The 12997-nt window shown below is 37.5% G+C and overlaps 1 protein-coding gene across 1 annotated transcript; it reads right to left on the reverse strand.

Annotated features, from left to right (window-relative positions):
- Nucleotides 1-7431: 7431 nt before the first annotated feature.
- LOC133799443 (uncharacterized) lies at nt 7432-9892 on the reverse strand. Its single transcript, XM_062237460.1, has 4 exons — nt 9625-9892; nt 8300-8484; nt 7894-8085; nt 7432-7710 (listed from the first exon to the last, which is right to left on the reverse strand). The coding sequence occupies exons 1-4, from the start codon at nt 9890-9892 to the stop codon at nt 7432-7434; spliced, it is 924 nt and encodes a 307-aa protein (XP_062093444.1).
- Between the last annotated feature and the right edge of the window lie 3105 nt (nt 9893-12997).

Below are 12997 nucleotides of genomic sequence, written 5' to 3' on the forward strand. Positions count from 1 at the left end.
ATCCCCTACATTCTTCGATTCATCCTCTACTATACCAGAAATTTTCTTTTCAGAACCAGAAACACCACCGGTTTCTCCAGAGTAATCCATGACAGAACTTCGAAAATTAAAATATACAATTCATTGCATAAAAAAAAACAACACAAATGAAAAAAGAATAACAGATATACATATATATAGAGCACAAATTACAAATAACTACCCATAAACTTCTCAAAAAATAAACTGATAAAAAACTGACAAAAACCCCACTAAAAAACTAACGATAAAATCATGCACCAAAAATAAAAACCACCATTAACACAGATTAAAAAACAACCACCCACGACAGAAAAATATATAATACAAAGCAAAATTAACAATCAATATACATTAAAAAAAATAAACCCTAAAACCGGGTACTCACCGATACGAAAACACCACAAAGAGGCACAAATCCACAACGAGAAACTTATAAAAATCCTAAGAAAAAGAAAAAAAAGAAGAAATCAACACAAAAAACCAAATGCTGAAGGAAAGAAAAAATTCGAACCAAACGATATATAAAAAACGTGATATTGAAGCAAACGGAAAAATACATACCTGAAACCAGGTACTCACCGAGACGAATACACGCACAGATGGCACAAAATCGACAACAAAATACTCAAATAAACCCTAAAACAGAACGAAAACTAAGAACAAATATCACCCCTGAAGAAAACGTGATGCTGAATAAAATAAACTAATAAAATTGAGAAAACGTGATGCAGATAAAAACGTAATAGAGCATATGTACTCAAGTACCTGCATGCATACTGGGAATTGATTTCCTTACAAAAAAAAAATTTCAAAAAAAATAATAATAAAAATAATAAAAAAAACACATAAAATGACTGAAAAGCCCTCACAAAAATCCACATAAATGCATAATAAACAACTACTGAATTAAAAAAATTTCACAAAAATGTTTACCAAAATAATAAAAATAATAATAATAAAAAGACAAAAATTCCCTCATAAAAATACCCCTATAGAATAAAAAAAACGTATAAAAAAAAATATGGGATACAGAAGCAATATTTTGATAAATATGGGAAAAAAAACCCATAAAAAAGGAAAACAACAAAAAAAATCATAAAAAATGCACACACAAAAAAAAAACCATATATATATATATATCAAATTTTAGTGAATTTTCTCATATTTCATGTAAATTCCTCTTTTTAAAATTGTAGATAAATAGCCCTTTTACATTGTTGATTACCTAAATTGCCATTTTTTATAATTTTATTTATTTATTTAGGACTGTATAACTTTAATATAGGGGTATATGTCTATTAGTTTTGTTTAATTAGTTTTTATTTTAAAGTTATATTGATTTTTTAAGTTTTTTATAGGTTGTTGGTATATTATTTTCCAATTAGTGTATATGTTTTTTGTGGTATGGTATATAATTTTTTTTTGTGATATTTAATTTCTATTTTATTATACATAGTGGTAGTATATAATTTTGTATCATGGTATATACATTTTAATGGTAGTATATAACTTTGTTAGCATAATATATACATTTTTTAGTAATAATTTTGTAAGTTTTGATGGTATATTATTTTTCAACTCAGTATATATATTTTGTGGTATGGTATATCATTCAACAATCCATAAAAAACGAAAAAAAATCAAAATAACTTTAAAATAAAAACTAATATACATATACCATAATATTAAAATATTTAGAATAAAATAGTAATTTGTTCGATGGTGTATTTGGTAATATTAGATATTAAATAGATGATTAGGTTATTTTACTACAAAATTAAAAACATTGACATTTACTTACTTTCACACAACATTAAGGTTCATTTTGCACCATGCCCCATTTTACTAATGCGTCAATCTAAATATATAGGTTACAACAGCTAACAAATTAAAAATATTAAACCCATAAAAATCGGAACAACTAAAACTAACTCATATATCTAAGAAAACATCCTATGACTAATTATTTTCCACACGTACAAGGCAACTTACACTCCCTCTCAAGTTGGTATGTACATATCAAACATACCCAACTTGAATACAAGTAAATCAAATGTAGGTTTAAATAACCCTTTTGTAAGAATGTCTGCAGTCTGATTTTCAGATTTTACAAATGGTATACAAATTATTCCTGCTTCCAGATTCTCTTTTATAAAGTGTCGATCAACTTCTATATGTTTGGTTTGGTCGTGTTGCACATGATTATGTGTAATACTTATGGCAGCCTTGTTGTCGCAAAACAATTTCATAGGCATACCAACTTGTAGCTTTAGTTCCTTAAGCACACGATTTATCCACAAAATCTCACATATCCCGTTAGCCATAGCCTTATATTCTGCTTCTGCACTACTTGCAACCACACTCTGTTTCTTGCTTTTCCAAGTCACTAAATTTCCCCAAACAAACATGCAATATCTCAAAGTTGACTTCCTATCTGTGATCGAACCTGCCCAATCAGCATCAATAAATGCTTCAATACTTCTGTTATCACTCTTCTTGAAGAGAAGACCTCTACCAGGACTACCTTTTAGACATCCTAGATTGCGATAAGCAGCTTCAAGATGTTCCTTGTAAGGACGATGCATGAATTAACTTACCATACTCACAACGAAAGCAATATCAGGTCGAGTATGAGATAGATAGATAGATAAGGCTCCCAACAAGTCTTTGATAGTGTTTCACATCTACTAATCTTGTAACGCCCTACTTCCTTAGAGCTGTTACTAAGTGAGTTTAAAAACGTGCTTCCCACTCGCTAATCGAGGTTTTAGGTCAAACAGTGTAATTAAGCCATAAATAAAGGAAAAACTTTAGAAATAATAATTTCCATAGAAAATCATAAAAGTTTTACACTTGGGATCCCAAAATACAGTTTAGAAATATTTACAACATATAAACTGAACCAAGTCGACTAAACGACAAAATCTAGGTTTATTTACAAGCATCTCCCAAAATCCTCTCGCTGTGGCAGCCAGGCTGGCCAAACATGTACACGCCGCCTCATGCCTGCTGTACTCATGGTTGGTTGACCTTCTCTTTACCCTTACCTGCACTACAGAGCATCTGTGAGCCGAAGCCCAGCAAGAAAACCCACAAACAGATAACATATGCAGCACATATATCAAGCATATAAACAGGCCACCAATGGGCTAAACACATACGACATAGCCGTCCCAGGTGTTTACCAAGCCCTGGGTTCGCGGACCACGCCGTGAGGATATCCCAGGTATCCTTTTAGGGACTCGCCCTGGCAACTCGCACTCCACGTGCTCAACGCTGCTCCCGGCCCCTTACTGTTCTCGGCCTTGCATTCAGTGTGCCCTTCGTCGTTCCCGGCCTCTGCCGTCCTCGGCCTACATCGTTCGCGGCTCTTGCCGATCATTCACACAATAGCATTCATAGCATAACAAGCAAATACATAATTCTAGCTAATTTAATCAAAGGGCTACGCCCTGCAACTTAAACACCTTGGGCTCAGCCCTGGATACCAGTTCTATTCAGACACATTGGGCTCAGCCCTGCATACAAGCTCTATGGGAACAAGGGTTTTCTTACCTAAGTCCCGAGCTTTCCGAGCATCGATGCCCCAAGCACAGTCCTCTAACTTGAACCTCGCCGAAACCCTAGTCACAACACATTACCAATAACCATCCATCAAGTTCTAATCCAATAAATAACTTCGAGCCATAACCCTAACCTCCAGGACCTTGAATTCTATCAATCCGGGTGATAAAATCCATCCCAAGCCTTAGCCATTGAGTTCCCAAGCCTAAACACCCTTAAAAACACAAGCTGGCACTAAAAGTCGCGGCCCCACCCTCAAGAGTCGCGGCTAGCCTCAAAACAGAGGCTAGCACACCCCTGCAACACACATGAGACGCGGCGCGCATGAACTCCTCAGCCACACTCGGCCGCGCATGCGCACGGGCCGCGGCGCACCCCTCCTAGGGCCGCGACCTTCACCTCTGAACCCAGATTTTCTCACCATCTTTCCACACCTTTTGTAATGCCCCGGATTCCCTAATAAGGTTTAATGGCCGGATTAGTAGGCCAGGAGGGCCATAATTGTTTAATTATGCCATTAAATGTGTTTATGAGAATTATATTATAATATAATTTAATTGTATGCATGTCGATGATATGTGTTGAGACCACATTATAATGTGGGTTTGTTCGAGCTATTCGGCATGAGACGATCTTAGAATATTGATTAGCGGTTTAGTCACAACAAGTGTAAGTGTTGGGGCTTGGATTGAGTCTCGGGGTGATTTTAATAATTAGAGCGTTACCGGGTAGTAAAGGGTAACGGGTTGTGAATCATTGGTGTTTGAGATTATTGAGAATAGCAGGAATTGGAGAGCGTTAATTATGATTAACGAGTTAGGAGGGAAGTACCAAGTATGCCCTTGGGAGCCTTTAGAAAGTATTAATTGACCTAGGGGTAAAATGGACATTTCACCCCTAGGATAGATATATCCTTTGACAGCTGAAGAAGATTGTGGAAAAACAGAGTATGCTTAGAGTTCTCCCATACCTTCTTCTCTTCACTATTCTTTGTAGTTTTTGAACCAATTTTGAGGATTCAAGCTTGGGAAGCAAGTCTTGGGAGTTTGGGAGTGTGTTCCACCATTGAAGAACATCATAAGCTGAGCTTTGGGTAAGTTTCTAACCATGGTTTTCTCTGGTTTGCCTTGTTCTGGCTCTGTTTTGCAGTTGAGGTTTCTAGGGTGAATTCTTGGTTTTGTTGGGAGTTTTGGCTAGGGTTCCCATGCTTGTGATGTTTGGGGTGTGTTAGAATGGTTTTTGGGTTCACTTGGCATCAAGTATAGGATTTGGAAGTTTGGAAATCGAGTTAGAATCGAAGGAGTTGAAGAAGGTCGGTTCAGGGGAGTTTGGGTCTGGAGGTAGCGCTATAGCGCCCACCCTAGGGCGCTACAGCGCTCCTCAGGAGGCTTTCTGGCTCTTGGGCAGTTCTGAGTATAGCGCTGGGGCGCTAGGGGTTGAGCGCTGTAGCGCTACCTTGTTCCTTCTAAGTCCCGTTTTGAGTGTTTTTGAGGGTTTTTGACTTGGGGTTCAATCCTTAAGGTCCGGGATCGAATCTACTCACCGTGTGGGCATGTTTCGAGGTCCCAAGAGTGGAGCTTAGGTTAAGACCCTATTTATGTGGACTCTCATTAATGGAAGTTATATTTGGTTGTGACTAGGTAACCGCTAAGGAGCTAAAAGATTGATCGTTCTTAGGGGTTGTTCGTATAATAACTTTCACTCGAACCAGAGGTAAGAAAACAGTGTATGAATACAGCTGCACCCTGTATAGGTATATGACATGCACGGCTTGTTATTGAAGCATGTTGGTTGGTATATGTGGACATGGTTTACATGTTAAGTGCTAATGAGTGCTGATCACCTGTTTATGGTACTGACTAGTCAGGGACCGACTCTAAAGTCGATGATCACGCATTGAATAGCTCTATGGCATTAATGCGGGACCGACCCTAAGGTCGAAGAACTTATGAGCGCTTGCCTGGTCTAAGACCAGATGTTTATAGCCAAGGTATATGACCCCGGTGGCCGTTTTTCACATGGCTAGGGGACGTTGTCCATAGTTACGACTCTAGAGTCGAGAGGAAGGTTATGTTGGTGACCAATCACCATGCACCTGTCCTGATCAAACTTATGAAAGAATCACTTATCAATTAAGCCCTGGTGACCCTATCGTCACATGGCTATAGGGAGTTATGCTCACTATTGTAGCTTTTGGCTATTGTCACCTATTTGTTTGGACTGATAGTCCTGAATGGATATTATAATCGTTGTTGATATTATATCATGCTTTATTGTGTTTTCTTGCTGGGCCTTGGCTCATGGGTGCTTTGTGGTGCAGGTAAAGGAAAAGAGAAGCTTAATCAACCCTGAGTGGAGAGCTTGGGAGATGTGGTGTACATACAGGGCCGCTTGACCGCCACGGTCAAGGAGTTCTCAGAGGGACTAGGGGTTTACCCTATTTTTGCCGCTTAGGCCGACGGGGACTGTAAATTTGAAACAGTAGTGACCCTTTTGTACTACAAACTACTTGTAAACATTTTGAAAGGCTCATGAGCAGTTTATTTACTTAATGAAATGTATCCTTTCCTTTTTACTGGTTTTTCACCTTAACCTAATAATAACACTTAGATCACGTTTTTAACCAAAGGACTCGGGTAGCGAGTCAAATTTCCGGTTCACTGTAACTGTTCTGGGGTAACCAGGGCGTTACACCTTTCCTCAAGCAAATCCACCCAAAACCTGGCTAACAATCCTAGATAACCAACACAGTTATTTCAGCTCAATAACAACACCAAGACCCCATTAAAATCTGCTCCAAAACTCAGCTAGAATACCCAAAAATAGATCAAGCTTATCTAACATGCAATCCCCAATAACCAGCAGAAATTCAAGACTAAACCTTAGTAATTAGAGCTTACCTTGCAGAGCTTAGTCCCTGAGTTTGATCCTCAATCCCCAAGCTTTAAGCTCCTAAGTTTTCTCAGCCCAATTCCTTGCTTAAGCTAGCTTACACCAGGATTTCCTTGAGTTATTTCTTAGAGAATGAAGGAGAGAGATATAAGAATGGTGAGAAGCTATCCTTAGTTCAGAAGGAGTATAGGTCGGTTCCTTAAGTGTTCTGTATAGTTCTAAGGTTTGTCTTATTCAACTTATGTTTATGTGGTTAACTCAAGGCTCGGGGTACCAAAACGTCCCCGAGGGCAAAATGGTAAATTTCCCTAGTATTCCTTCCTAGACATTCTATCCTCAAATATATCTCCAAATATTTATTTCCATATCCCAATAATCCCATAGCACACCTAGTACCAAAATTACCCCTTGACTCGCCCCGAGTCCGAATCTCAACCTTGTTGTGACTTTCCGACTAACCGCTCCCCAGGACTGTCTCGAATCGTGCTACACAGACATATAACATATATATCGCATTTATCACGTTTATGCCCCTAATATCCAGACGGGGCCCACATGCACATTTAACTCAACTAAACATGCACCATTATCTTATATATTCACATAGATCCACATATAAGCATATTAACTCAATTATTGCCCTTCAGGCACACTAATCAATGCCCTAAACCCGATTAGCAAATTCAGGTCGTTACAAATCTTCCTTGGTGAATCTCTCCAAGCTTCTTTTTCAGATCAATAGGAGTGTCTATTGGACAACACTCACTCATTCTTGAATCTTTTAACACGTCAAGAACATATTTCCGTTGGGAAATAACAATCCCCGGTTTGGACCGTCCCACTTCCATAGCCAAAAAATATTTTATCTCTCCTAGATCTTTGATCTCAAATGCCTTGGAGAGTCTATTTTTCATTGCTTATAATTCTTCTAGATCGTCCCCTGTTAGGAGAATATCACCAACATAGACAATTAGAGCTGCAATTTCCATTGTTCGAGTGACGAGTGAACAAGGTATGATCAGATTGTGCTTGAGAATAGCCTTGTTTTTTTACCACTTGAGTAAACCTCTCAAACCACGTTCTTGGTGACTGTTTTAACCCATAAAAAGTTTTTTCCAACTTACTAACTTTCATGCCAAACTTGTTCTCAAAACCTGGTGGTGGAAGCATATACTCTACCTCTTCCAATCTTCCATTCAAGAAAGCATTCTTCACGTCGAACTGTCGTAAAGGCTAGTCCAGATTAGCTGCGATATACAACAAAATTCGAACAGTATTTAGCTTGGTAACTGGAGCAAATGTCTCGGTATAGTCAATATAAGTTTGTGTAAATCCCTTGGCCACCATCCGAGCTTTGCACCTTTCTAGAGTCTCATCACTGTTAAATTTTGGTGTAAAGACCCATTTACAACCCACAGTTGGAGTTTCCTTAGGATGATCTTCAAGCTTCCATGTTTGATTCTTCTCTAGAGCAGTCATCTCCTCAAAAACAGCCCCCTTCCACTCCGGAACAAGTAAAGCTTCCTGTATATTATTTGGAATCTGGACACTTGAAACATTATTGGTGAAAGTGGCAAAAGAGGATAAGAGTTTTGAGGTAGAAACAAACTGAGATATAGGATATTTGACACAAGATTGCTTGCCTTTTTCTTATAGCTATTGGAAGATCTATTTCAAGAATAGAATCAGAAGAGATTTGATTAGAAAAACCAGGATTAGAATTGTTACCTAACTCAATTTCTGGTCTTAGTTCAGATGTTTGGCAGGGTGTTGGTGATGTTGTGACTTCAACTCTTCAATGAAGGAATTTTCTTGCATATACTTGACCATATTTACCTTTGTTTTGGCCATTGCACCCTTGCTCATCAAGCTGCTGAGAATTAGCGTGTGGCACAATATTTTCAACATTTTCAATATTTATGAGATTTCCCAGCTCATTTTCTTGCTGATTTTCCCTCACATTAACCTCTCCAACTTGCCTTATATTTACGTTTCCTAAGTCATATCCTAGAAAATTTAGGTCTAATGAAGAATCAGAAAACTTACTGGCAATATTCTTGAGATTATGGTGAGGATTAAATCTATTATTGGTAATTTTAAAATTCAAATCTTTATTTTTTTCCTTGATTCCCCCCCTGAAGATTAGGACTAAAGAATGGAATATTTTCAAAAAATTTAACATCCATAGTGATAAATGTTTTTTTTTATTTCAGAATAGGATCAAAACATTTGTATCCTTTTTTGTTTGGAGCAAGACCAATGAAAACACATTTTTTCGCTTTTGGGTCAAGTTTACTTGCAGCCTTATTCGAATTCCTAATAAAAGCAGTGCAACCAAATATTTTTATAGACATTTCATAAAATAAACGAGAGTTTGGAAAACACTTTTGAAGTACAGAAATAGGCGTTTTGAACTTTAAAAGTTTAGAAGGAATTCTATTGATCAAATAGATAGCATGTAAGATAAAATCCCCCCAAAGATATTTAGGTACATTATTTGAAAAAAGTAAAGCATGACTTATCTCTAGGAGGTGCCTATTTTTCCTTTCAACAATGTCATTTTGTTAAGGATTGTCGTTACATGAACCTTGTTGAACAATTCCTTTTTCAGAAAAAATGGTACCTAAAACTTGTGCAAAATATTCTCGCCCATTATCACTTTGTAAAATATTTATACGCGTTTGAAATTGATTTTGAGTCATGTTATAAAAATTTTGAATACACTTTCTACTTCAGATTTCTCTTTCAGCAAATAAACCCAACTCACCCTAGTGTGATCATCAATATTAGTAATAAACCAGTGTTTACCATTACATGTAAAGACCCTTGATGGCCCCCACAAGTCACTATGCACAAGAGAAAATGGTTGTGAAGGTGTATACAAACGTGGAGAATAAGAACTCCTATGATGCTTAGAGAAAACACAGATTTCACATTGAAATGAAGAGTGATTTTTATTTTGAAACAAAACAAGAAACAAATGTTTTAAATAATGCAAACTTACATGTCCCAATCTAAAATGCCATAAATAAATCTCATCGTCTTTGAAATCAGATGCAACTTGAAGGCAAGAACTTCATTGGGTCTCTTTATTCAAGAACGTTCTCTTATCTAGAATATAAAGGCCACCATACTCCCTAGCATTGCCAATCATTGTCTCCAAGACCGGATTTTGAAAGACACAGTAAGAAGAAGAAAAAATAGCAGTGCAATTTAGTGTGGAGGTTAGTTTACTAATAGAGATGAGATTGCATGACAATTTAGGAACGTGAAGAACATTAGACAAAGTTAGTGTATCAGAGAGTTTTGCATCTCCTACACCAGAAATAGCAAAAAATGAACCATCTGCTATACGAATTTTAGTATTTCCTGTACAGGGTTTGTATGAGAAGAAAAAACTAGAACAACTTGTCATGTGATCAGAAGGTCATGAATCAATGATCCAGGAGGTTTTAGAATGAATACAAACAAGAGAAGAAGACAAGAGACTAGGATTACCATGTTGAACAAGAGAACATGAAGGTTTGGATTTGGAATGTAACAGATTCAACAGTTGCTCAACTTGTTCCTTGGTGAATGGACACTCCTCTGAGTTGACACTCAGTTCTGAAGTAGAATCAGCCACGGATTGTAGTGCTCCAGGTCAGGTTGGCTTTCCTCTAGGTGGTTTTCCATGTATTTTCCAACAAGTATCCTGTGTGTGCCAATGCTTCTTGCAAAAATCACACCATGGCTATTTTTCTTATCATTATTAGTCTCGGCTTCTTTAACAAATAAAGTTGAAACCTTGTTACCTAGTACAGATGGAGATTCATTGCTAGACATGACTTTTCGACGACTCCCCTCCACCATTATTTTAGATAAAACCTCCCTAATTGATGGTAATGGTCTACGACCAAGAATCCTCCATTTCACCTCATCCATATTTTGGTTAATTCTAGCAAGGAGCATGAATACACGGTCACTTTCTTCAGGCTTCTTGTGTTGGAGCAGATCAGCCTGACTTTCCCAAAGGTCGTCATTGTATTGGTCCAGTTCTTGCCACCAAGCCACAATCTCATTGTAATAGCTTGTGACACTACGTTGTCCTTGCTTGGATTGCCATATCCGAGTCTTTAGCTAAAAAATTTGAGAATAATTCTCTAAATCAAAATAAGTACCATGCACTAAATCCCATACCTTCTTGGCTGTAGCCATGAACATGTGAGGCTTTGCAATTGAAGTATCCATAGAATTGAGCAGCCATACCTCTTTCTATAATACATAATTATAAGCTAATTGGAAAAGTATTATAATAGGTAAGCTAAAAAGTTAGAAAGCGGTAAAGTAAATTTTAAAATGGAGGAAACAAGAAAAGTGGGGCTTTCAAAATTTTCAAAGTTTCTTATTCCCAGATTTTGTTTCGAAATTTTGATCTGTACTGTTATTCTCTATAAACTAGAGCGCCAAAAATTTCTCATTCTCTCTCAATTATTTCTCTCACATCGGATGAAAAAATTCCCTCATTCTCCCAATTCCCTCAGTCACACTCTCTCACAACTCTCGTCTCTTTCTTCCTTGCTCTCACAGACCCCTTTCTCATGCAGGTGTACTGACGGAGGCTTCTGGGGACTTGGCGATGCGGAGGCTCAACATGCTCAACAACGCGTGGCTGGCGATGGGGATGTGGTGTGGTCGACGATGCGAGGCTGGCAACAGGGCTGGGTTTGAAGCTTAGAGGTAGGTTGAAGTTTGAGGGTTGGTTAATTTGCAAAGAAAGGGTCGAGAAGAAAGGGAGAGAGGTAGTTTGATATATGTATATATTAATTAGATTTATCTTTATTAAACTAAATGTTTAGATCTGATTTTCTTCTTCTTTGAATCAAATTACTCTGTTGGGATTCTCTAGAATGTTATTTGCCTAAAAAGTTTGAATTTGAATTTGAATTTGAATTTGAGATTTGTTCCTTGAATTACTTTTCAATAAGTTGGTTTTGGTACTTTTCAATTGTCTGGGTAGAGAAAAATGGCTAGTTATAACCAATGAAAAGGATGCTCATACGGAAATAGCATCTTGCAGCCTTCAATTTTCTGTAAAATTGGTTCTTTGTTAAGCATATGCTTAGCTGCTGTCAACCATATCAGTGTAAAGTACATACAAAATCATATTGGTATTCTGCTCCAATCATTAGGAAAGCATATTGCTTGAATTGATAAGAAAGTTCACAATTTTTTTTTTTTTTTGGTGGTGGAGGCTCTTGTGAATGTTGGTGGTAATTTGGCAAAAATTGTCCCTGGTCGAGTTTCAACAGAAGTGGATGCACGACTAGCATATGACACACATGGCATCATTAGAAAGGTATTGATGTGTCTTTTGTAATTCCCATTTTGGTTTCTTGCTGTTGTATTTTTTTGATCAAGAAGAAAATTGAACTTCATTGAACAAAATAGTCAATACAACTTGAGAGCCATACACTCAAGAACAAACACTCAGAACAGCACAGCAACTCTCTTAATTACATTGAAGTTTCCTTATATACATTTACTCTTGTACAGAAATCTTCCTAATATTAACTAAGTATAGTATGTAATTAACTATGTTCATTACTTCCTTAGCTAGGCTAGCAGCTGTCAAAGAATAACCATCAAAATAACATCTATTTCTGTTCCGCCATATGCTGTAAATAACAGCAGCCCTACCATGTTCATGATTGAAGCCATTGCTCCATGCCAATCTCTAGCTAGCCAGACACCCCAGCCTCTGAAGTCATTGGGCCAAGCTTTGAATCCTAACCATTCAAAGATGAGATTAAGAATCTGCTTAGAGAGGTAGCATTCAAAGAAGAGGTGAGGGTGACTCCCACGGATAGGGCAAAACAGGTTTGTCACCTGAATATGTAACCGAGTTAAGTTATCCCTGGTTAGAAGCTGAGCATTAACCACCTGCCAAAGTAAGAACCTGTGCTTAGGAAGGGTAAGCTTACACCTGACTGCATGATAATAGTCCACCCGTTGCTGATGTAATGAGCTGATGTAAAGCTTTGAAGGCTGAAATCTCCTAAGATAACCAGCAGCAAGAATCGCAGCATGACTATATTTTTCCTTTAAATGGCATAGCTTCCTCCAATACCAGCTACAATCAGACTTCAGGGTGTAATTCCAAAAGTTAAAACCTTTCAGATAAGTTGCGTTGATCCATTTAACCCATAAAACTTCAGGCTTTTCAGAGATAGCCCAAATATACTTAGCTAATATAGCTCTATTCCAGCTGGCTCCATCTTTAAAATCGAGACCTCCATAGGCTTTAGGAAGGCAAACCTTCTGCCAAGAAGCAAGATGCAGCTTACTTCTATGCCCATAATTACCCCAAAGATAGCTACGACACAGTTTCTCAATCTCCTTAATGATACTCTAAGGTAAAACAAAGATGCTCATCCAGTAATTACGAAGCCCGAAAAGAACTGAGTGAATGAGTTGCATTCGGACAGCAAAGGAAAGATGCCTGCTAGTCCACGACTGAAGTCTCAATCTGATTTGCTGA

The sequence above is a fragment of the Humulus lupulus genome, chromosome 9, assembly GCF_963169125.1.
Source record: "Humulus lupulus chromosome 9, drHumLupu1.1, whole genome shotgun sequence".
Lineage (NCBI taxonomy): Eukaryota > Viridiplantae > Streptophyta > Magnoliopsida > Rosales > Cannabaceae > Humulus > Humulus lupulus.

Excerpts from the sequence above, each read along its gene's own strand:
- LOC133799443 (XM_062237460.1), bottom strand. The coding sequence starts at position 9,892 with ATGACAAGTTGTTCTAGTTTTTTCTTCTCATACAAACCCTGTACAGGA. Across the intron at positions 8,485-9,624 it reads GGTCTTGGAGACAATGATTG|GATATGACTTAGGAAACGTA; the intron begins GCAATGCTAGGG and ends TAAATTTTCTAG. Across the intron at positions 7,711-7,893 it reads ATCCTAAGGAAACTCCAACT|CCTTTACGACAGTTCGACGT; the intron begins GTGGGTTGTAAA and ends AATCTGGACTAG.